General features: G+C 40.9%; 1 protein-coding gene and 1 long non-coding RNA gene across 7 annotated transcripts in view; one reads left to right on the forward strand and one right to left on the reverse strand.

Moving 5' to 3' along the window:
* Window positions 1-8,753, forward strand: part of CDK8 (cyclin dependent kinase 8) — a 48,174-nt gene extending 39,421 nt beyond the window's left edge. For 3 of the 4 annotated variants that reach the window (XM_077341762.1, XM_077341760.1, XM_077341763.1), the window contains 4 exons: window positions 1,627-1,724; window positions 5,206-5,284; window positions 6,058-6,216; window positions 7,465-8,753. In XM_077341762.1, coding sequence (XP_077197877.1) covers window positions 1,627-1,724; window positions 5,206-5,284; window positions 6,058-6,216; window positions 7,465-7,590 — 462 coding nt within the window. In that variant the 3' untranslated portion in view covers window positions 7,591-8,753. The remainder of the gene's footprint in view (window positions 1-1,626; window positions 1,725-5,205; window positions 5,285-6,057; window positions 6,217-7,464) is intronic. The other variant, XM_077341761.1, reaches the window with a different exon arrangement.
* LOC143839565 (uncharacterized) overlaps window positions 1-26,012 on the reverse strand; it is a 55,248-nt gene that overhangs the window by 22,856 nt on the left and 6,380 nt on the right. For 2 of the 3 annotated variants that reach the window (XR_013231763.1, XR_013231762.1), the window contains exon 3: window positions 1,317-1,822. The exons of the other annotated variant lie outside the window; for it this stretch is intronic. This is a non-coding gene — a long non-coding RNA (uncharacterized LOC143839565). Of the gene's footprint in view, window positions 1-1,316; window positions 1,823-26,012 lie in introns of those variants that run through there. 3 annotated transcript variants of the gene reach the window in all.

Here is a 26,012-nt window from a genome sequence, read left to right on the forward strand (position 1 = left end):
GGATGCTATTTTCTCACCCAGCATCCAAGAGTTTTCTAAAAGGATTGCTAAATTTTTTTCCTCCACAACCACCTATACTCCCACAGTGATCCTTGTTCTCTTGCAACTTCTTTCAAAAGAAGTATAGTGTTCTGATCATGTGAGATAATGTTACTGCTTTACTCCACTCTGGTAAGACCTCACTTGGAGTACTGTGTTCAGATTTGGGTACCACAACTGAAGAAACATGTAGAGAGGAGGGGGTTACGAAGATGGTGAGGGGGTTTAGAGACCCAAGTTGTATGAGGAAAGGTTGAGGGAGCTTAGTCTGTTTAGCCTGGAGAGAAGATGACTAAGAGGTGATATGATAACCATCTTCAAATATTTGAAGGGCTGTCATATAGATTGGATGAGAGTTGTTTTCTGTTGCCCCAGAGAGTTGAACCAGAGTCAATGGGTTGAAATTAATTCAACCATCTGGAAGAAGTTTCTGACATTTAGAGCGGTTCCTCAGTGGAATAGGCTTCCTCGGGAGGTGGTGGGTTCTCCTTCTTTGGACGTTTTTAAGCAGAGGCTAGATAGTCATCTGACAGAAATGCTGATTTTATGTACTTAGGCAGATTGTGAATGGGTGGGCAGGAAGGGGCTTTCCAGTGTTTGTCTGTTGTGGCCCTTCCTAACATACCCAGGAAGTTGCTCATCGCCACTGTGGGATAGTAGGTGAATTCCTTCCATGCCAGGCTGAATTCTGAAGATTTTTGTTGGGAGGGGGATCACTTGGGCATGAAGTTGGGGGTCATTGTGGGTAGGCATGTAGTTGTGAGTTCCTGCATTGTCATGGGGTTGGACTAGATGACCCTGGCAGGTCTCTATGATTCTATGAACTCAGATTAGCTGCATTCAAACCAGTAGGCTCCAGAAGCTTATGACTCTAGTCATTCAAGGTCACATTTCTGGAGGCAATCACATCAGAGTGGGAGTTGCCAGCTCCGAGGGCTGATTGTCCATTTATTAAGTTCCCGGATAGTTATGTGGTATTGATGCCTAGTCTATGTTTTTTACCCAAGGTGGTTTCTAATTTTCACCTGGCTCAGGACAGTGACCTTCCACTGTTTTTTTTCATCACCAGCATCAGAGGCCCAAAAAATTACATACATTAGATGTAAAAAAAAATATATTATTATTTTATCTAGATAGTATGAGGGGTTCTGCATGGAAGATTGATGAAAACAGTGTTACACTTACCTGCAACTATTCTTGAGATGTCTTCTGTGCAGTCACACATTCCCTCCCTCCTACCATACTGTGAGTTTGTAAGATGTAACTGAATTGATGACACTCATGGTGGCTCAGGAGGACTGAGGGGCTGTTCCCTGCAGAGCACATGACCATTAGATGGGAAGACAATCTCTAGTAGACTCAGGGGAGGGGCTCCATTTGGAGTGTTAACAGTGTATTAGAATAGCTGTAGAGAGCCTCTGATGGCTGACCTGTGCAAGTGCAGTATCCAATGTGTGCCTGCACTGTTTTTCACTGTGAATAAGCATATAGAGAATTTTCATAAATTCAGATTTTTAAATGTAATGCAACAAATATGTTTGTGATTTATTTCATAACACAGAATGTTTTATGTTTACATTTGTTTAGCTACAGAAATTGCTTACTATGGACCCAATAAAGAGAATTACCTCAGAACAGGCTATGCAGGATCCGTATTTCTTAGAGGATCCACTTCCAACATCTGAGTAAGTGGTCAGTTTATTAGCCAGCATCCATATATTTTTTAAAAAATCCAGACTGCAGTGTCCAGGGGACAGTGAATGTGGAATAGAGGTTGTGGCAACTGAAAATAACAGTAAAATAAATTAGCTTACCATTTATAATAAGTTTTACCATTTGGCATTTTAAAATGTTCTGTTAAATCTCTTATCTTATGCATCTTTGATCCTGTTATTCATAGCTCTAATCCTGTTATTTACCGAAAGGTGGTTTATGCATGCTACAGAACTTCACAGACAACTGTGAACTGCCTGCAGGTCCAGTTCTCTCCCCTGAAATGCCAGATTTTCTTTATAAATTCAACAGATGGTCAAAAGCATGTGTTTGCCTTCAGAGGGTAAAACCACAGTATGAATTGGAGCATAATCACACCTTTTTGTAAAATCTAAATATTATTTGTACCATTAGGAACAGTGACTTAAAAAAAAATCCCTAATTAATACAGGCGAGACTTACAGTTACGTGACTCATGCATAGCCTTTTTCTGACCTTTGCCTTGCAAGCTAGCAAGGAATTTGAGTACTGATTTGACTCACACACCTGTTTTTATCGTGACCACAGTAGAGAAATGACCTTTACTTTGAGGACACATCCCAGTAGCAACCCAACAACCACAGTTTTGGCTTTAAAAAGTTTGCTTTACTGTTGGCAAATGACTGGCGGGGGATATCGGTTGCTCCCAAATATAATCATGAGGATTTAAAGCTATTTCTGAAAATGACCTTCGTTGGAGCACGTCAATCTTTAGAGTCAGTCATCAATTGGCTAACTTGGTATTGTTTAAATTGCCATTAGCAAAAGCAGTTTTCTCTTTAGAAGAAGAAGAGTTGGTTCTTATATGCCGCTTTTCTCTACCTGAAGGAGGCTCACCTTCCCTTTCTTCTCCCCACAACAGACACCCTGTGAGGTGGGTGAGGCTGTGAGAGCCCTGATACTCCTGCTCGGTCAGAACAGTTTTATCAGTGCCCTGGCCAACTGGCTGCATGTGAGGGAGTACAGAATCGAACCCAGTTTGCCAGATTAGAAGTCCGCACTCCTAACCACTACACCAAACTGGCTCTCAAATTGGCATTTCATCTTGTTAGAAAAGCAATAAGTGAATTCAGAAGTCACTAGGATGACTGTGCAAGGTAGTAGAAATGAGTGTAAGAGAGGTGTAAGCACTGCTGAAATATAGAATTTTATATTGTGGGTAGAAATAGCATGCTGAAAATCTTATAGCTGTGAAAATAGACTTGAAAGCATCTTAGCATGCTTAATGTGGGGTAGAATAGCATACTGGAATCCTTTTAGAGCAGAACCATTAGATTTTCATTTAACTGGTACAAGGAGTGTATTGTTATTGTTATTATTTAATTTATTTAAATGTATTTAATTTATGCCTTTTCAATTAAAGGAAATGTTCTTCCTGGTTTAGAATATAGAATCTGGGGCTTGTCTTCACTGGATATATCCTCAAAATTGAGATAATAGTTGGAATTTGTTTACTTATACATCTGGTTTCTGCTGATCTAGAACAGACCTAAAAGGACTGAGTCGTAGCCAATCATGGAGATATATGCAGATTTTGGTAGTTCTGTTCTTCCTACAAATACAAGATGTTGGGTGCATGACAGGCTGTAAGACTTGTGCTAGATAGAATCTCTACCCTTACTGTGAAATTGAGCCAGCACAAGACCTGCTGGATCAGAGCAGTAGTCAATCTAACCCATCCTGTTCCACAGAGTAATCAACCAGTTACCCTAAAGCAGGGGTAGTCAAACTGCGGCCCTCCAGATGTCCATGGAGCAAATGCTGGCAGGGGAATTGTAGTCCATGGACATCTGGAGGGCCGCAGTTTGACTACCCCTGCTCTAAAGGCTGAGCACGCAGGGTGCAAAAGCTGTATTACCTTGGTGTTGCCTAGCACTGTTTCAGAGGTTTCCTATTTCTGAATGTGTAGTTTCTCTTTACTGACCATGGCTTGTAGTCATTGATGGACCTATCTAACCTCCATGAATCTGTCTAATCCCCTTTTAAATCCATCATAATTTTAGCTAGCTCGAGGCACAAGATACTTTGCAATAGCCTTTGAAATAGATTATCTTAAGAGTAGCTTTGAGCACAAAGCAAAATAGAGATGTGTTTTAGAAATGTGTAGAGACTGGTCATGTAGCGAAGGCTGCATTACATGTGATATTATAAGAAAGAACAGGGGGGGGAAAGTAGATCCCAAAGAACTGCACCTCTTCAATACTGTGAAATAGGACAAGAAATATCAAAGCTTTTTCTAGCAAGAAGATATGATGACTTGCAGATGTCTGGGAGAAGTCAGGAGAAGGAAGTCAGGCTTAAGCAGGCTCAAATTTGAAAGCAACCCTTAGGCCAATGGTCCCCAACCACCGGGCCACAGCCTGGTGCCGGGCCGCAAAGGCCTTGGTACCGGGCCGCGGCTCCCTCTCCCCGCTCCCCCGCAGCGACAAACTTCCCAGGCCGCAAGCAAATCGGCCGCCAAAGTGAAACTGCCACGCATGCGCGTTTGCGGCCTCACCAGGAGCGCAAATGTGCATGCGCGGCAGGTCCGTGCATGCGTGAAACTGCCACGCACGTGTGTTTGCGCAGGGGCTGCCGCGCATGCGTGGCCCCCGGACCGCCCTCCCCCCCCACCGGTCCGCAACCCGAAAAAGGTTGCGGACCACTGCCTTAGGCAATATAATATACTAGCAAGAAAGCCCATTGCAGTGCGTGCTAGGACCCATGGGACACCGGGAGGTGCAGATCTCTCTCTCTCTCTCCCTCGCTGCGTATCTTGGTGTGCCTCCAGCAGAAGGCATAGCAGGTAATTAGGACTGTTTTGTAGGAGGGAAGGAGGGCTAGTGCGCAGTTTGGGGCAGCTCTCTCTGTCTGGCTCTCTGCCTCCCTCGCAGCAGGAACGATAGGAGGGAATGAGGGCTTGTGTTCGGTCCGGCAGGGCTCTGTGTGTCTCTCTCTGTGTCTGGCGCATCTGAGAGGAACGTGGCTAACATCCAGGGAGGGAGGGCGGGAGCTGTAGGGGCAAGGCCTCTTCTAACTCGGACATCCGGACACGTTCCACCCTCCAGGCTGTTTCACAAATATATAAACCATGGATAAGGATAAGTAGTTCTTAAGATAAAATGATGGTCTTCGTATAGAACACTTTGATAGCTCTCCAAAGTATAGGTATAATCTCTTGGAAGGCTAGTTAGTGCATAAAATCTCAAATGGCAAATATCTGCAATAGCAGTTGTGAAGGTCATTTACTGCTGTTGTAAAGGTAATTTACTGTTGTTACTAATCATGTGTTGTACTTAATGTTTTATTTTATTTATAAAATTTTAATACTCCCTGGTATGATGAAAATACATTATTTAGTGGAAGTGGGGGGACTAACTTGTGATTCTACCTAATTTAATATACTAAATATGATTGGATTTTTTTTTTTTGCAGTGTGTTTGCAGGTTGTCAGATCCCATACCCCAAACGAGAATTTTTAACTGAAGAAGAGCCAGATGACAAAGGAGACAAAGTAGGTATTGAACTAAAGGCTGTGATGGGAAAAGTAAATTTGAAAATGTATGCTAAATGTTGTGTTAACCAGTAATTGTATTTTTGATCATGTTAATGTTGCTTATTTGCAGAGATGGAATGTTTCTTTTATCAATAAATGTAATTCACAGCATGGCAAAATCTCTGGATACTTGAATCCAGAGATTGAAGCCATGAACAGACAAGAAAGATATTTATACAAATATGAAAAATGGCCCTGATTTATTGAAAAAATCTGTGAATATAAAAATAGTGGGAGTTTTAAACTCAAAATAATTGCCCAGCATGACTTTTGAGTGGAGATTTAATCGGTGGTGTTTGTGGAGTTTCTGCCAGCTACTTTATGGGAAAATTTCCATCAGCACTCCTTGTTCTTCTCTGTGCCTATAACAGGGAAAAACTAAGAGCTGCAGTGTTCTGAGAAATTTTATTTAGGCACAAAACACAAAAATAAGAAAACGCAGATGATTTTAATTAATTTTAATGTTCATTAGTTTTGACTAAGACTTCAACATATAAATTATCTTCAAGATATAAATTACGCCCTATGGAAATTGGAGTAAATATATGTAGGAGAGAATTGAATCACATGTATAAGCATTGATAATGATTGAATGTTTGTTATGAAAATACTAACGTAGGTATTGTAGTACTTAGGTTTGTACACTATGTAATCGTTTATGAGGTTTTGTGTGTGCTGTGTGTGAACTGCTTCTGAGTTATTACTTTACACTTTGTCTTCAACCAATTGAGAAGAACCAGCAGCAGCAGCAGGGCAATAACCATACAAATGGAACTGGTCACCCAGGGAACCAAGACAACAGTCATACACAAGGGCCTCCCCTGAAAAAAGTGAGAGTTGTTCCTCCTACCACTACCTCAGGTGGACTTATTATGACCTCAGACTATCAGGTATCTATTTTCAGCTTGTGCATTTTTTAATGTTATACTGCAAATCAGCATATCTGATTGTCAGCATGGTGAAATCTGTGGATACAAATGCTATGGACAATACATTTGCTATATTTGTTACAATATTCCATGTGGTTACCCTGTGACATTCTATGTAAACTGCCAGAGCCGTGTGGAAGGGTGGTATAAAAACCTAAATAAATAAAGTTTAAGGTCCTGATCCTGCATACCTAAAGAGGCCACCTCTCCGAATATGTCCCCAGTGGAGCTTTACATTCAGCCAGCATAAACAGGCTAGTGGTCCCTGGTCCCAAAGAAATCTTTCAGAAATGATTGTTGGATGTTCTAAGTTAATTTCTTTTGGCAGTTTTTAAAATCCTTATGGGTCAGTCTGACAAATACCATCTCTATCAATTTGAAAGGTATGTTAGATTGGGAAGTGGAGGGGGTGAGTTGTCCGTGGGATATAAAAAAATGTATTTCTCATGGTGAGAGAATTTGAAAACATGACGCTACATGCTGCAGACAAGATGCCATATAGAGCTGTCAGTGCAAGCACTTTTATTCCAGCTAGGGTTTCCAATCTCCTAGAGGTTTCCTGGAGAAAATGGTTGCTTTGGAGGGTGGACTCCAACATTATATCCCTGAATAGGTCCCTCCCTGCCCCCCGCCCCCAATTCTCCATGGAGTTCCCTATCCAGAGTTGGCAACACTAATTCCTACATATTGGACTCTAAAGAAGCAATTTTATAATACAGTATAGTTTTATTTTTGACATTAAAAACAATTGAGTTTTATTGAATGTAGTTATTTTCCTTTGATCTGTCTATTGGTGTGGTCACAAACATTCCAACGTAAAATATGCCTTGGAACAAAGAGCCGTAATTGAGATTAGGTATTAGTGTTGAGATTCTGGAAGCAGCATTTTACTAAATGAAATTTAATTCTTCACAGAAGATGGCATTCTATCTTCTTTTGTTTTAGAAATTGCTTTGAGGGAGATGACCATGAAATGATTTTGAACCCAGAAATGGCTTCTAATGATGTAGAAGAGTTCAGAACATCTTTATATGCTGTCAACTGCCTGTGGCATTTGTATCTTAGGAGGCGTGATTTAGTACCGAGAGCAGTGGTTCAAAGCAGAGGGTACCTAATAGTTGTTGTCAGATTCACTGCAGTCTTTTAAATGTGCAGTGGAATTCACACACCAGAACAGTCTTAATTATCTCTTTCCAATGTCTCTTTCAGCGTTCCAATCCCCATGCTGCCTATCCAAATCCTGGACCAAGCACATCGCAGCCACAGAGCAGCATGGGATATTCAACTACCTCCCAGCAGCCTCCACAGTACTCTCACCAGACGCACCGATACTGAGCTGCACCTGAATAAGTCAATGCACTGTTGCGAAGGCTGCAGGACTGGCCGTGCTGCTGTCTGCCTGGAACCTGGCTTGGGCTGCAAGAATGTACTGTAACTATCGCATCTTCAAAATGTCTGATAGCCAAGTTCCACTACTTTTCACAGGTTGGGGGTAGTGGCTCCCTCAGATTGTACCCGTTTAAGGAGTTAGACTTGAAAAGAAAGTACTAGCACAGTTTGTGTTGTGGATATGCTACTTCCATAGTTTACTTGACATGGTTCAGACTGACCAATGCATTGTTTTCAGTGACAGTCTGTAGCAGTTGAAGCTGTGAAATGTGCTAGGGGCAAGCATTTTTGTTGTTGTGAATTCTATTGATGTTAACAACGTTATCTGACCAATAGTACACAAAATCTCTTAACTGGTATTTGAAGCACACAGTAAGTGTTAACAAGATGAAAAACTAACTGTGGCTCCAATTGAGAGGATTTTGATATACATTGATTTTTAGTGACTTTTTGTGGGTTGATTCATTTTCCACACTGATCAATGTTTTATGACCAACAAATTTGCTACGAGATTTTTTTAAAAACTATAAAATGAGCATTTTCCAGCAGATTTACAAGCCTCCCAAAGATTAATTTTCAACATACATTTATTTTGTTCTCAAATCTATGACTTGACTGGTATTAAAGCTGCTATTCAATAGTAAATGAGTGTGTTATTGAGATAAACCTGTTCAGTCCAGAAAACAAACTAAAATGATTGTCATAGACAGTGTTTTATTTTTTCCTGTTGGTGTTAACTGATTTGTGAGCATGCTTTGGAATTTTAAAAAGCATGAGTGACATTCCCTGCAAAAACAAAAACAAAAAAAACAAACAGTGCGATATTCATTCAGATTTTTTTGTCATGATTTTTGAGAGCTGGCTTGATGTAGTGGATTTTAAATTTTGTAAATTATTTTGGAATATGTTCGCACGTTTGGTTAGGGGGCACCCTTATTGAAGCAAAGGACTAAGGTGTTAGGAGAACCTTAGAATTTGAGGAAAAACTATACCATACAATGTACTGTATCAAAACTATTTTACATGAATGACACAGGTATTCTGAATTTAAAAAATCAACATTGTTAAAAACAAGGTGTTACGTAATAAAATTATTTTTCATAAATCTGCATATGAATTTTGCCTGTGTTATTGTTAACTGACATCAAAAAGTAAGTATTCTACCTGTGTATACCACGACAGTTATGGCTACTCGAATTTCTAAATTAGGGAAAGCGTATATGACTCAGCCCTTTAAGTACAGTTAGATGGGGTGTCTAGGACGAACTAATCAAGAATGTCTTGAGTCTTTTGAGTACTGTTGCATTCTTGTATTGTAGTTCCAACGTTACTTCTAAACTCTTCCTACCTTTTTACTTGCTACTACTACGTATCTTAAAGCAACAAGGAGGGCATAATCTAGAATTCTAAGTGTTAGGAGATACTTTTATGGCCCTACATTTTATTCTCATTTGCAGTGCAACAGGATACTAAACTAGAAGGGCTAATGGTCTGAGACAGTGTGGCTCCTATTATGTGCTTCCCTTTTTTTCTTGCTTGATCTAGCATTCATTTTTTTCTTGACAGCCTTATTACTGCATATTCTATAAAACCAAGAAATGTTTTTATTTCATATGACTGATCTTTCTTTAAAATATGCTGTTCCTGCAGTAAACAAGCCTCCTGCTATCTTCCATGAATTTCAAACTCAAGCTGATTATTTTAGACACACATGGATGGAGCTTGTACTGTGTGTAAGCAGTGGGGTCCCACAAGGATCGGTATTAGTGCCGATTATGCTTAATTCATTCGTCAATGACCTGGAGCCGACCAAGTTTGCAGATGATGCCCAGTTATTCAGGACGGTGAAAACCAAGGCTGACTGTGAAGAGCTCCATGAGGACCTCCAGAAACAGCAACCAGCCTTGGTGACCTAAGTTTGGTTAACTTTATCCAAGTGATAAACTTTTCAGGAACCTTTTACACCAACAGGCTTGCACATTTTGGTGCAGTGGTTAGGAGTGCAGACTTCTAGTCTGGTGAGCCAGGTTCGATTCTGCACTCCCCCACATGCAGCCAGCTGGGGTGACCTTGGGCTTGCCACGGCACTGATAAAACTGTTCTGACCGAGCAGGAATATCAGGGCTCTCTCAGCCTCACCCACCTCACAGGGTGTCTGTTGTGGGGAGAGGAAAGGGAAGGCGACTGTAAACTGCTTTGAGCCTCCTTCATATAGAGAAAAGCAGCATATAAGGACCAACTCTTCTTCTTCTATTAGCTCTTTCATTATTATCTGTAAACTGCCCGTGGCGCCGCGGGCGCCACGGACTAAATAAAATAGTAAGGGGTCCTGGGGCGGGATGAGGAAGGGTCCAGATTGGAACCTTCCTCATGACAATCGGAGGGACCAATCGGCAGGCGTGAAGCACCTGCCGATTGGTCCCTCCGATTCCCAGCCCCAGGAACTGCGAGCTGCACACAACGCGGCTCGCAGTTGCTCCCGGCCTGACGCCGCCTGAGGGAGCCCCCGGCAGTCGCGCGGAGCGCGGCTGCCGGGGGCTCCCTGCCCGGCGGCCTGACGCCTGCAAGGTACAAGCTACTCCTGCAAGCTACAAACAAAGAACCGCCGGTCGGGGGAGGCCCCGCCACCCAACGGAGCCCAACGCACCAGGAAGTGCGATGGCCGAAGACCAGCAGAGACCAGCCAGGACCAGCGCGAGGGCGGTGAGTGGACCTGGGGTTGGAGGGAGGGAGGACCGCGGCCTTGGGAGGGAGGACCGCGGTGCCGCTTTTCGGGGGGGGTCTGAGAGAGGGGGTGGGTGGGTGGGTGGGAGCGTGTCCCTTACCCTTCCCTCTTCTCGCCTTTCAAACCCCGCCCAAAGACTGCAGGTAGTCCCCCCCCCCCAAACCCACTTTCACTGCTAGCGCCCATTGCATTTAGAACTGCAATGGGCTTGATTACTAGTCTCCTAACATAATATATTAGGAAGATCCCAGTCACCTCAAACCATAGTACATTGAAAAAGAATCAAGAATTTTGTTAATTATGTCAAAATGATGAGATTCAGTCTACTCCCATTGGCTATGAACCCATACATTTATTGTATATTCCTAAGTAGAGTGTCAGTGGATTCATAAGGATTTATCCTAACGTTGCACTATCAATTTAGTAGGAGTTTGGGAAGTACTACTGTGAATGGTTTGCGGAATCAAGAAAGCTATTTTTTTTCTGAACAGCCTAGTTAGAAAATACCATGTCATTTCCTTGTTCCATGATTTCATTCTGTTCCTGCACAGTAGATTTGTACTTATTATTTTGCAAAAGATGAAGACCCTAAGCTGTGATAGCTCCACTGGAAGAAAAGGCCAATTATAATGCAGACAATTTTACTGCTAATAAATATCTCAGATAACTGCACTCCAGAGACCCTTGCTGCTGAAGTTTGTTTGGTGTTTCCTGTCTCACACAAATGGGTAAATTGCTTCTTTGGGTAACCAGGCTCTTTATGTATGATACCTATCACGAGCAAAATGCCTCAGGGTGATGTGCATTTAAGACTGAGGTTAATATATTGGTAATTTATCTCATTGTGGTAAGATCACCCTTGAATGCCAGTAATCCCCGGAGTTCCATTTTAAAGTATTCAATGAAGATGATTTAGAACTTTTCAAACTAATGGTTCAAGAACCAGAGGTGATAATCCCTATAAAAGCGGAAACTAGAGAATGGCAATTAGCCTCTGGAATCTGTTGGTTGGGTCAACTGTTAGGCCAAAATACATGCAGGTTAAGTGATCTTTACATTGGCTTTCAAAGCGAGTTGGGCAGAGCTGGCCATGCTGAGGCAGCAAATGTTTTGCTGGAGTATCAGCTGCTACAGACACGGCCATCACAGTCATGCCCTACATATGAGCTACCGAAATGTCTGGCCGGTCAGTCAGTCTCAGACAGCTATAATAGTCAAAAGTGTTGGGCATGGATCTTGGGACACTCAGGTTTAAATCCCAACTCAGACACTAAGCTTATTGGATGAGTTCGAGCCAATCGGTCTTTCAGTTGACCCTACCTCACAAAGCTGTTGTGAGGGCAAAATGTGGAAGGAAAAATCATGCATACCACATTATCCCTGGATGGGATAAAAATGTGATAGATTTTTTAAAAAACCTTGATGTCTCTGATTGAGCAAGAGAATCCTAAGTCTATCAATTTTTGTAAAGCAGACATCTCAAAATGTATTGGGATGTCGTTTTTAAAATAAATAGTAACATTTTCCTATGGTTGGATTTAACAGTATTTTGTATGCACAAGACTCACATCTTATTGTTTGATCGTGATTAAGATGATATAATTCTTGAGAGAGGGCTATAAATCACAATGCAAATCTTTGTTGTATGAATAATAATTATAGGTAAGAAAAATGGAGAAATCCAAATCTCTAGGTTCACCTTCAGATATAATGGCAATGAACTCTGCAAGTCATGTTCCTACTGCTAACACTAAACCAATATTTCTGGCTGTAATGTTTTAAACATCTTTTCTTCACAGGCTCTCCTCTATATTTTGATATCCATGGCTCACAACGACATGTGATGTGACAGAATCAAGAGTGTGGGAATGAAATGTGGCCTAGATTAGGCACAAAAAACTGCTTGGTCCAAGTCTTCTGAAAGTAGAAAGCTATGCATAAGAAGGGAGGGAGCATATGAAAAACAAAAAAAAATTGTCTTTGTACTTACAGACAAACACAGATTGTCATCATATCTCCCTCTGTTATCATGGTTGTTTTGATGCCTGCTATGTTTTTACATTGACTTAAATTATTCTAAACAGCCCTAGGGTTACCAGCTATTTTGAAGAATTTCTGGATATTTTGAAACAGTGCTTGGGGAGTGCAAAGTACCGGCATGGAAGGGAGCTTAGCAGTGATGTCATGTCACTCTGGGAATTCTGTTTCTCATAGTCTCTAAGAAATGCTATTGAGTCCATCCTCCAAAGCTGTCATTTTCACCAGAGGAACTGATCTCTCTGGTCTAGAGATCAGTTTAATTCCAGGAGAACTGCAGGTTCCACCTAGAGTTTGGTAACTCTAAACTGCTCTGACATTTATTGGTTTCTTGATTTTATGTTTCTTGCTTTAGATTTTGCTGTGGCCTTTCATTATTTGTACATATTTGTTGTTTTTACTGGTTAAATGATGCTAGCTGCCTCCCCTGAGGATGATGGTGGACTCCTGGGGACTAGTGTGGTCTGGGGTCGTGGCCTGTGGACAAGGTGGGGGGAGGGAAACAGATTAGCTTGTCCGTCATGAGGATTGTTGTTTTGTTGCTGTTTTATGGGGGGGGGGTATCGATTTTATTATAAATCACCATGAGCTGACTGAGTTCAGGAGTGGCGGTTGATCAATACAAGTATAATTAAACAAATTAATAAAATTTGAAGGGTACCTTATGCAATTTTTACAGAGTCCACCAGAGGGCAAATATCTCAGGGTTTTGTTTCAAAGACTGGATTTAAAAGTCTTGCTGAAAAATGTAGTTTTAAATTGCACTTACATCACAACTTTTTTCTACAATAATATTAATTAATCCAAATCATATTTGAATACACTTTATTAACCCCTTAAAAATGTGATCTTGGCTTAAGTAATAAATAGGAATTTACCCTGTATCTATGCAGAGCGACCTTCAACTCATGGAAGGAGATGCAGGAATGCTGATAGTTGAAGGGAAATAAAGAATTGTTAGATATGCCAAAATCCAGTAGAACAACAATTGAGTTGGAGCTTAAAAGGGTAAATGCATAATGATTATTTTTGGATGAAAGGAAAGAATTTTCAGGTTTTATATAAAGTTTGTACTTGAGAACAGCTCTGAAATTCTACTTCAATCAAGACACTGCAAAGATGAGAAATAATTTTTAGTAGTTTTGCCAGGACATTAGAAGATGAATTATAATGGATTTCTTGTGTTAGACAAAAGAGAGCAGTGACAGGAATGATAGAGCTATGTTTTGTGGATAATTATTACAGCTTTCACATGTGATTGTTCAGTCTGCCAGTTATATTTAGTAAGGGAAGTAAAGAACTTGTCATATGTGGTATCAGTGTAAGATCTGTCAACCAATCCCTAATGAAATCATACAATTCTACACCTTTTGTATACAAAAGCAGACCATTTACGCATGATAAATCTGTCTCTGGACAGCCTTTGATTGCTGGCGGATTTTAACTGTGCGTTTACAACCAAGAGGCGGTATGAGGTTTGCACCCCCATTCGGATATGGTTTAATATTCTAGCCTACAGATAGCTTTGGCCAACATCTAACTTCTTTGAAGCCGCTGCAGTCTCTTAACCATCTTTACGTGAAAAATGTATTGAGCATGTTACAAGAATCAGTAGACAAGATCCATTGTAGAGCAACATAACGGTGGCACATCTCCCAGGCTTGGATCCAGCAAGCTGTCAGTGGAAGGTGCTGGGCAGTGGATATGGGTTTTTACTGTTTGTGACAGAAACATATTGGTTGAATCCAGCAGTTTTGTCAGTAGGGACTAGATTTTTGCCATGTTTTCTTCTCCCCTGTAGCTTCTTTTGTTCCCCATAAAATTGAATTTTGTGTTAATGTGATGTGGAGTCAGGCAGCTGCAGTGCTGAAGGGGAAGAAGTGAAATCTTCTGTGAGCACTCTGCTGACAGAAGAGGGAGGACTGATTTTGCTCCCTATCCTCTTCACTTTCACCCCCCTGATCCACATTACGGTTTATGTGTGATCCCAGGAATAAACTTTTAGAAGGGTTGTGACAGACTGTATTGTTAGCTTCTTATGAGATTCAAGGGGAAGAATGCAAAGAAAATCAATACATTAAGAGCAAAAGTACATTGAGATTTGGGAAAGAGTAAGACACAAGAGCAGTGAAGTCCAGTACTATATGTGAAATCCCATCAGATTTTTCTGCCTATCCTGCTTGTATTTTCAAAGAACTCTTTCAATTACTTCTTGCTTATGGTGAGTGCTACATAAACACTGACAGATGGAGACTGTCGAAACAGCAAAGAGATCTGAGGAGTGAGGAAACTGCTAAGAAGCTGGAGACTGGAACAAAAGGGACTTTGTGTGTGTCCTGATTTGGCTTCAGGGAATTAACAGCTGATCCTTCCCTGAATCTAAGCAGTAGCTGTGTATGTGTTCAAAGTGAGAATAGATGTGAAAACTGAACATGGCTGGTACTTTTACAAAAACTTGTAGCATATAATTAAATGTACCCAGTCCATATAATAATAGGTAAGGTTTTCCCTTCAACAGTCTGTTTGGCATGGAAAAATCCCAAGGTTCTCGTAGGGAGATCAGTACATGTATTTTAATGCACATGCTGTATTTAAAACATGCAACTTTTAACTTCACTGGGTGTCCATGAAATTCTGTAAGCAATCCATGTAATCATTCCACAATGTTTAATGCAGGGGTAGTCAAACTGTGGCCCTCCAGATGTCCATGGACTACAATTCCTATGAGCGAATGGACATCTGGAGGGCCGCAGTTTGACTATCTCTGGTTTAATGTAAACCACCCAGAGCTGTAGGGAAGGGCGGTATATAAAAATAAATCATACTCCCTCTCTGTGACCTCAGCTTGTTTAGAATGTCAGAACCACTGAGAATAAAACTTTCTAAAACAGTAGCTAAGCTAGGCTCCAGCAATATGTGGACCGAGAACTTCCAGAAGTACAGGCAGGATTTCGAAGAGGCAGAGGAACTAGAGATCAAATTGCCAACATACGCTGGATCATGGAGAAAGCTAGGGAGTACCAGAAGAACGTCTACTTCTGCTTCATTGACTATGCTAAAGCCTTTGATTGTGTGGAGCACAACAAATTGTGGCAAGTTCTTAAAGAGATGGGAATACCAGAGCATCTTATTTGTCTCTTGAGAAATTTATATGCAGGTCAAGAAGCAACAGTGAGAACTGAACATGGAATCACTGACTGGTTCAAAATTGAGAAAGGAGTTCGGCAAGGCTGTATACTGTCGCCTTACCTATTTAACTTGTATGCAGAGCACATCATGAGAAATGCGGGATTAGAGGAGTCACAAATTGGGATCAAGATTGCAGGGAGAAATATCAACAACCTCAGATATGCAGATGATACCACTCTAATGGCAGAAAGTGAAGAGGAACTAAAGAGCCTGTTGATGCGGGTGAAGGAGGAGAGTGCAAAAGTTGGCTTGAAACTCAACATCAAGAAAACAAAGATCATGGCATCCGGCCCTCTCAATTCATGGCAAATAGATGGGGAAGAAATGGAGATAGTGACAGATTTTATTTTCCTGGGCTCCAAGATCACTGCAGATGGGGACTGCAGCAAAGAAATTAAAAGACGCTTGCTGCTGGGGAGGAAAGCTATGGCAAATCTAGACAGCATCCTAAAAAGCAGAGACATCACCCTGCCAACAAAAGTGCGTTTAGTCAAGGCTATGGTATTCCCAGTTGCAATGTATGGCTGCGAAAGTTGGACCATAAGGAAGGCCGAGCGTCAAAGAATTGAGGCTTTTGAACTCTGGTGCTATAGAAGACTCTTGCGAGTCCCTTGGACTGCAAGGCGAACAAACCGGTCAGTCCTAGAGGAGATCAACCCTGACTGCTCTTTAGAAGGCCAGATCCTGAAGATGAAACTCAAATACTTTGGCCACCTCATGAGAAGGAAGGACTCCCTGGAGAAGAGCCTAATGCTTGGAGCGATCGAGGGCAAAAGAAGAAGGGGACGACAGAGAATGAGGTGGCTGGATGGAGTCACCGAAGCAGTAGGTGCAAACGTAAATGGACTCCGGGGAATGGTAGAGGACAGGAAGGCCTGGAGGATCATTGTCCATGGGGTCGCGATGGGTCGGACACGACTTCGCACATAACAACAACAACAACAAAACAGTAGCTAATTTGTTTAGCAGGACACTGATACCACATTATAGCAAAGTACATCAGACTGAGACATTTTTATATGTGTGACATAATAAAGACCTTTATACCTTCAACCTTTAGAGTCACCCCCCCCAAAAAAAATGGGGCGAGAATTTGAAATTAAAATCAAATGTACTTTACAGCTGATATTTTAGAAATTACTTTGTAACCAAACCGATGGAAGCCTTATCAGTTAAAACAACTATGATCTCATGGCCTCTTAATAGATCTTTGAGCATACATCAATTGTAAACTCTGAACTACATCCCGGCACTTGAAAATACATGTATTATGCAGGTACAATTATCAAATCAATTGAAACTAAATGTGGTTCCCTGCTGGGCACATCCAGTGGGAAAATTCAGGTTTGCTGATGTGTAATATGTAAAATAGCTCACAGTCAGATTATGATTCAACCTAAACAGGAATAACAATATGGCGTCTAACTCTGTTGAAATTTTAAACCTTGCCATTTGCCCTTTATTATGGCAAACCAATGGAATTAAATTATGGCTCTGTGAAATACCTTGAAATATCTCAAAGGCAGTTGATTTTCCACGGAAACCTTGACAATCCAAATTACACAGTTGTAACGTGACTTGGTAGGTTTTGTTTTAGGAGGCTTCTCTGAAAAAAACTCCATTCTGCAATGACTTTCTACAAATTCAAATCTTTTCTGGGTTTTTTTCAACTTGATGATTAACAGTGTAAACCTTGCCATTTCCCCTTTATTTATTTATTTGTTTGTTTATTTATTTATTTTGATTTTTATATTGCCCTTCCCTACGGCTCTGGGCAGTTTACAGAAAACATTTCAGAACATTTACATGGAACAGTATCAGTATCAATATAACACTATCACAACAATAATATACCAACTAGAATTAAAACAGTATTTTGACAACAATAACTTTGATACACCTTGGTAGGTTTGACCTCTCAGTCTAGCATGGGGGGGATCTGTAGATGTTATGGGTCAGTCGGCCTCGAGCAAATTCCTGATGGAAGAGCTTTTTGCAGGCCCTGCAGAATTGTGGAACTTCAGGCAGGGACCTGATCTCTTTGCGGAGCTGATTCCACCAGGTAGGGGCCAGGACTGAAAAGGCCCTGGCCCTTGTTGAGGTCCAATGTTTAGGGCCAGGGATCTGCAGCCAGTTGGAAGTGTAGAGCCCTTCTGGGGGTATAGGCAGGGAGGCGGTCTCTCAGATACACTGGGCCCAGACCGCGTATGGCCTTAAAGGTGATTACCAAAACCTTAAGCTTAATCCAGAATTCAACTGGGAGCCAGCTGAGTTCTTGGAGTATCGGCCGAATGTGAGATCCCCATGATGTCTTAGTGAGAATCCTAGCCGCGGCATTCTGCACCAGTTGTAGTTTCCGGATCAAGGATAAAGGTAGCCCTGCATAGAGCGAGTTGCAGAAGTCCAGCCTAGAGGTGACCGTCACATGGATCACTGTGGCTAGGTGCTCTGGTTCCAGGTAGGGCACTAGTAGTTTAGCTTGGCGGAGGTGGTAAAATGCCAGCTGTGCTACCTTTGTGACCTGGGCTTCCATTGAAAGGGAAGCATCCAGAATCACCCAGGTTCTTGGCGGAGTGAGTTGCTAGGAGCTGCACACTGTCCAGGGTGGGCAGGCGCGCTTCTTCCCTTGGTCCCTTTCTACCCAACCACAGGACCTCCGTCTTTGCAGGGTTGAGCTTCAGATGACTGCTTGATCCACTTCATCACTGCTTCCAGGCATCTGACTAAAGATTTTGGGGGGGGAGTCAGGGCGGTCATCCATCAGGAGGAAGAGCTGGGTGTCATCTGCATATTGGTGGCAAACCAGCCCAAACCTCCGCACCAGCTGAGCAAGAGGGCGCATGATGATATTAAATAGGGTAGGAAAGAGGACTGCTCCTTGTGGGACTCCACACGTGAGCAGGCTAGACATTTTCTCTCTTTAGAAGGATGTAACTGATTAGAGTTGCAGTGCAAATATGTACCGTATTCAGCCCAGCAGACTTGTCTGACATAGGAAGGTCTGACATAGGATTCAAGCAGTCAGCATCCTAAAAAGGTAAAGGTATCCCCTGTGCAAGCACTTATATTTTCCCTGAGAATGAGTGAGCTACATTCATTCACTATGACTAGAGTGAGTCATGGGTAGTGAATGCTCTCTAGAGTTCCACTCATTGCTGCAATAAAGACACTGTTCACAGAACAGTAATTTCTCTAAAGAACATCCAGTTAATCCAAATGACTAGTGAAGAGTTTTACAAAAAGAAAGAAACAGAATAGATGAATGTCCAATATATTTTAAAATCACTTACAGCTTCTCAGTAGCGCTGTTTGTTTGTTTAATGGTGGTTTTAAAAGTAGTGCTAGCTTAATGAGTAGCACCAGGACTAGAAAATCCCTCAAATGCCTAAAATCTTGGTGCTAATACAATCTGAAATACTTTGATTCCACACAGCTGGCTGCTAGGAGCTTTCTAAGCTTTAAATAGTACTCTTAGAGGTATCAGATTTATTACTGGAGAGGAGGGTCTTGGGGTTGGGATTTTATTGCTTTTTTAACCTTTGTTGTAAGCCACTGCGAGGTGCCAGGTCTGGGAGTGGTAGCCAATAAATAATTACTGGTGTTGGGCTCTAACGCAAATTAATTTAGCTTAATTTTGTATTTCCAATATGAATTTTTACTCTTCTGATTACACACACACACACACACACACCTTTGCATTATTAAAGGATTCTGGGTTAGAAAAGTTATATGAATATTACATTTGGTATGTCTGGCCCTATGACTTTAGGGCAGAAAAAAATGCAAACATCTCACAGCATGAATTTATTGCCACAAGATATGATCATGGTGGTAATAGGTTAGATAGCTTAAAAGAGAATTAGACAAATTCATAAAGGCTACATCTGTCAGCAGCCATTATCCATGACAGCTAAATGCAATCTCTTTCATTTAGAGGCAATACAACATCAAATAGCAAGTACCAGGGATGAATAATAAGCAAGGGATATTGTTGGGCTTGAGTTTCAGAGGGCAGCCTTGTTGGTCTGCAGTAGACCAGTTAGCTAGAGACTCGAGTATAGTTGTTGGATTCGATGAACCTCACAATGTCTAATCCAAAACATGTAGCCTTTGGATATTTTTTAAGTATTTAAAATATTGTTTTTTCCCTCAGTTCTCTGAGCAGCGAGAAATTCCAGAGCCAAATAAGTGGATCAAATTTAATTAGATTGGCAGAGCAGTGGAGATATACGCTATATGTGAAATGTACAAACAATTTTTCTCACTAAATTAGCGTCCTATGGGGGACATAGTGAGAGAGGCAATCCTGCAGATACGAAGGTCCCAGGCCATTTAGGGTTCTACAGGCAAGAACCAAAACCTTGAATTTGATTTGGTCCCCAATCTGAAACCAGTACAGCTGGGAGAGCACAGGCTGTATAGGGGCCTCTCCATTAGGTACAGGTAAAGACCACTGCCCTTCTCACCCATAAACTCTTATCTGAAGGTCTGATTCTTTTTCAATGTAATCTTATGTAGGTTTGCTTCAGTCTAAACCCACTGAAATGAATGAATTCAGGCCTGGAGCGACTTTGCATAAGATTGCATTGTGAAACTTGGAAAGCTTTCAAAGGATGATCTTTTAAGGAAGAGCTGGAACAACAATGCCATTTACAGAAATTACAGACCTCTCTGGGACTGTTTGACATTAAAATTACAGAGTGTCTACAAATTTTCTTCTGCAGCTGTAGGCCACTTGCTATTTCAAAGTATGAGACTAGAAAAAAAGATGGGAAATGCAATGAGATAGATAATCAAATGTATGCACAAATGTTTGTTGTTTACATTACAAGTCCCTCCTCATTCAATTCAAATATTTTATTTTGATTTAACTGTTTATCACATCTATCAAATTTGTTTTGCATTTTTCTGGTTTTGTAATCCATCTTTATTATACTGTTTATTCTAAATATTATACTGTTTTACAAAATTGTTCTGTAGTTTTGTAACCTTTTTATTGCATTATTTATTATATGTATTATATTGTAAATGTTGCACTCTTTATAATCCTGTTTTAATTAGTGTTTATATTACACTGGTTTTACTGCATTTAAAAATTAATCTACCTTGAGTAAACTATAAAGTACATAAATAAATCTACTTCTGCACTTTAGATGACAATAAAGTCTCAATTAATGACCAATGGATGCAACTTGTTATGAAGCCGAAGTCTCTGAAAAATGCTTGGTTTTATTAATTCATATTTGTTCAGTACTCCTGAACCACTCTGAAATCTTCCAAGCTATAAAATAAGCTCTTTTAAGACATATTTTTCTCTATAGCCTTTTCAGCAGGCATGACAACTGCATACAATATAATGACTTTGGCTGCTAAACCTCTGCAATAAATAATGGTATGTGTCATTAAGTCTGACCTTCATGTCAGACTGCAAGGTCTCTTTTCCCAAGGGTAGGTTCAGAAACTATAGCTGTAATCCTAAGAACAGCTTCCAGGGAATAAGCCCCACTGAATAATATGGGACTTCTGAATAAACACACAGAGGATTGTGCTATAAGTTAATGCTAGATAAAACAACCATTATTAAGAATGTGAAAAGTCAATAGAATATGGGATGATCTTCATTTAGTTTATTGGCAAATTCACATTTGCCTTCATATGAATCATTCAGAACTAGAGGTGGGCACAAACCTGGAAAATGGAAGTTTGTGAGATTGGGGGGGGGGGATTGTGGGTCGGGGGGGACATCACAAACCTCAAACCCCAAACTTGCACTGACCACCAATGTTCATGAACCTTTGGGCTCACTTGAGTTCATTAACTGTTTAGCTGTTTCCTGGGGTGCTATACATGTGAAATTCACTTTAGAGCCCCCTGACTATATCGCCTCATTGTGGACATGGTTTCTCAGTGTTGTCCAGTGTCCACCCTTCTCCCCTTTGGCCTGGGAGGTGGTAATCCACCTACCTACCTTCCTATGACATAGTTTTAGAGAGGAGCATGGTTTCCTATGGACTTAATGGATAATGACTGAAATGGGCATTGGTAGTCCCCATGGGGGCCAAGTGGTGCTCACACATATGACCATGAGGATCCACAAGCTTGGAGGAGCCTGGATGGGGTGTAGCTCCCAACATACTCGCTGGGTCAGGTGCTCTGACTTCCCACCTACCTAACTACCAACCTACCCAACTTTCTACTTGCCTACCTACCTATCTAACCAACTGTCTACCTAACTACCTAACCAACTATTTACATACTTACCAAACCAATTTTCTATTTGCCTGTCTACCCAGCTATCTATCTACTTAACCATCTACCTGCCATCTTACACCCCCATCTAGCCAGCCAGAAATGAGCAGCTGAAGACTTACAGGTAATGCTGAAGGTGCTCCTTCTCTCTAAACCCTCCACCTATCCCACAAAATTCTCTCCCTCCAAATAGCTGCATGTGTCTCCCTCTCTATTTCATCCACTCCCACCAAAAGCAAATGAGCAATGAGCCCCAGGAGTAATATATGCCAGAAGACAATGCTTCCAAGCCCTGTCTATGGAAGAGCAATTTTCATGCACTTCACACACAAAAGCATGCACTGAAAGAAGAAACTCTGCCCCCCACAAAAGCCCGCGAATACGCCCAGAGGGATAAGATCCATATGTGGTCATTGGGGGCATGGCCATACAAGCCCAGTTCGCAATCTATTAAGTACTCCATTTCGTGAGTTAATGAAGACCCATGGGTTGGTTCATGCCCATCCCTATTAAGAACTCATAAAAATGTAAAAGTGAAATTCAATAATCTGCAATCTTCAGATTCTACCAATGTTTGGTATGTTGTCTGTTCTGTGCTTCCTTAATAGTGGACACTGTTGCTCTCCATGGTGCTGACTGTATACTAGAAAAAACACAAATTATCACTTGATTGATAAGAAAAAGGGAATTCCTCTAATCCAGGGGTAGTCAAATTGCAGCCCTCCAGATGTCCATGGACAAATGCTGGCAGGGGCTCATGGGAATTGTAGTCCATGGACATCTGGAGCGCAGCAGTTTGACTACCACTGCTCTAATCAAACAGAGGAAAGCCCTAGCACTATTCTCAAGATCCCTTAAGTAATTCACCTTAGTACCATGGAAGTATTGATCTTTTATAGGCCCCCACAAATTAAAGGGACAGAAATCAAATTGTCATTCTTGATTGGTTGTATGTAATAGATCTTTGTTCCCAGATTAACCACATAAACTGGTACCAACCAAAGATGAAATGATATGCTTTATCTAGGCTGTAACTTCTACTGGCTAGACAGCCTTGCTAAAGTAAACTACTGTACTTAAAATGCAGCAATTTTAATTCTTCTGATCCAGATAAATTGGCTAAGCCAATTTATCCTTAGTAATGCTCCACAGTGATAGTTATCATCATCTTTGGGGCTGTTCCAAGTAGCTTTATTAGAGTGTCACAAAGATACTGAAGCAATTTGCAGGTTTTCTTTACAAAGATACAATTCTGAGAAATTTATGATAGATGACATTAATATGATATAGAAATTCAAAACTGTTTATATATTTTATAAAATATTACTTCAGTGTTAAACTCTAACATGGATAGAAATTGAAAATGAATAATAAAGAAATTGATACTGTTATTCCATTTATGTGTTGTAACAGTTACTGTATACCAGAATAATAGACTATTCCAGACAGATGGTTGATCTGACCTGATATTATTTTCTGGGAAAATGTTGTCAGGTGTGTGTTCTCAGCCACAGAACAGACAGGATGGACCCTATGTGCCCTAGTAGAGGGCAGCCATCAAACTTGCAGTGGACATCTCCAGTATGGACAGCCCCCACCCCTCAAAAGCATGCAGGAGACAGTTGTTGCCGGCAATGTTGTGGATGAATGGACCCCATCTCTTTCCAACAACCAGATATCTGCAGGGCCAACCCCTTCCACTTTGGCCTGGAAGCCACCCACATAGTAAATAGCTATACCCCACCCCCTGCACCCCCTGGTGGACTTGTTCCAGTCTTGGAAAGTGACTTGGCAAGATTTTAGTATCCAGCTATCCACATCTAGTTTGAAAACTTCCCCCAATTGACCTGCTTCTCCTCTGAGGAGCTATCTATCTGTGCCTGTCTGTCTGTTTCCTTCTCTGTCAAATGACTCTCCTGGGCTGTAGTTGGGTGCTAAGTCCCATAGCTCTTGACTGAGTAAACTAGCCAAACAATTCCCCCACTATACCCAGCAGCAAAGTTCTTTGATGAAACCACATTTTCGATCAAAACCACAATGCCAACAAAGGGAACACACACTCATCTTCCATTTATATAGATCTGAGTCCTAGATACTGGCATCAGTGCCTGTCAACTTTTGGAGGGTCCCTATTTGTGTATCCAAGACTGGAAAACACCATCCACACCTTTATCTAGCATTTTCATGCCTGAGTTTTTTTCTGGATGGGTTTTGTTTTCCAAGCCACCTGAAACCACATTCAAAAGTTCAGAGATTTCTTCAGAGATCATGTGTGCTGAATACCACCTTCCAAGCCCCAATCCGGCCTGAATTCCTCATGAATTTTATCTCATCACACAGTTCATGCTCATCCCTAATTATCATACACATTTGTGCATATTGGCCAATAAATATATGTTTGAAATTATGTTGTATAATGTCTACCGCGCACACAGGAATTATCGTTTTCTAATGCGGTATATTGCAATGTATGGCTGCGAAAGTTGGACCATAAGGAAGGCCGAGCGTCAAAGAATTGAGGCTTTTGAACTCTGGTGCTGGAGAAGACTCTTGCGAGTCCCTTGGACTGCAAGGCGAACAAACCAGTCAGTCCTAGAGGAGATCAGCCCTGACTGCTCTTTAGAAGGCCAGATCCTGAAGATGAAACTCAAATATTTTGGCCACCTCATGAGAAGGAAGGACTCCCTGGAGAAGAGCCTAATGCTGGGAGAGATCGAGGGCAAAAGAAGAAGGGGACGACAGAGAATGAGGTGGATGGATGGAGTCACTGAAGCAGTAGGTGCAAACTTAAATGGACTCCGGGGAATGGTAGAGGACAGGAAGGCCTGGAGGATCATTGTCCATGGGATCGCGATGGGTCGGACACGACTTCGCACATAACAACAACAAAAATGCGGTATACTGTCTAACATTAAAATGTTCACAAACCTTGTGCCTAAACCTTTTCAAAAGGTTTTCAAAAACACTTCACTAATTTCAAAAGAGGAAAATATTTCATAGGATAATTCTCCCCCTCCCCCATATCTCCCAAAGTTTCAAATTTTGCCATCAGAAAAAAAATGAGTAGAGGAAGGCCTCTGCAAATAAAGGGGGGGGGAACAGGGTTTTCTTGTTGTTGCAGCAAATTGCTGTTTATATATCTTATCATACCATTTTGATATGAACCTAAATGCATGTACTTGGAGGCAGAGGACGCACCAGTATTTTAAAGACATAAGCATTATGCATACAAAAAATTAAGGCACTTAAAAAGCAGTAAAGCATTCAACACAAATTTAGAAATTAGACTACAATATTAAAAAACAGAGACATTAACACAGTTGTAAGAATATATTAGAAATACAGAAGCAAAAGATCCTTGACCCAGTAAATAATACAAAATTGGAAAGTCAGATTACACAGAAACATACAGACACAAAGTAATGCTAAAAATAAACTCTTGAATTAAGATGCTTAAAGAGAAGGAATGTTGTGTTCTGTGTTTTTAAAGTTTCAAATATATTTGTTAGTTCTAAAGTACTCTTTATTCATCCCATAAGAAATCAAATCAAATAAAGCAAACAAAGTACATCTTCTTCCAGGAAATTCACTGTTCAATGGAGGGAAAATTCAGCTAGAATTATAGTTCAGGTATCTTTTTATTCCTTTCTGCTAGCTATTTATTGTGCGGAGATAATCATTTTCGATTTTGACAGCTACAACTATCTTCTTTTTAAAAAAATAATAGGTTCTTGTTTCCCCAAAATGCCTGCTTTTACTAGCCAACAATGGCTGCAATTATTGTATCAACTGAACTCGTGATCTGTTACTGTTTTTTACATTCTTTTTAGTTCAGTTTTCATAGTTCTATTCTCTTTCATGCAAATAGGAAAGTCATGTGGAGAACCACACCTAGTTCTTCCAGCTAGAAATATCTCTGACTCTGGACCAGATAAACGGAAGTTATAGGTAAGCGGATTTGTGCTTTTGCCAGTGTATTTGTATGCTCTATATTAATGTTTAGTATATGTGAGAAGTTCGCCTTAAGTGGAAATGAACTTCATTATACATTGCATGTTGATTTAATCTGAGCTGTGATCTTTCAAATGGCTGAAAATTAATCTGTCACTTCATTGAGGCTTGATAAAATTAAGAGCTTGTTTATGTAAATATGTACTCACATTCACCT

This window comes from Paroedura picta, chromosome 6 (genome assembly GCF_049243985.1).
Source record: "Paroedura picta isolate Pp20150507F chromosome 6, Ppicta_v3.0, whole genome shotgun sequence".
NCBI classification, from domain to species: domain Eukaryota; kingdom Metazoa; phylum Chordata; class Lepidosauria; order Squamata; family Gekkonidae; genus Paroedura; species Paroedura picta.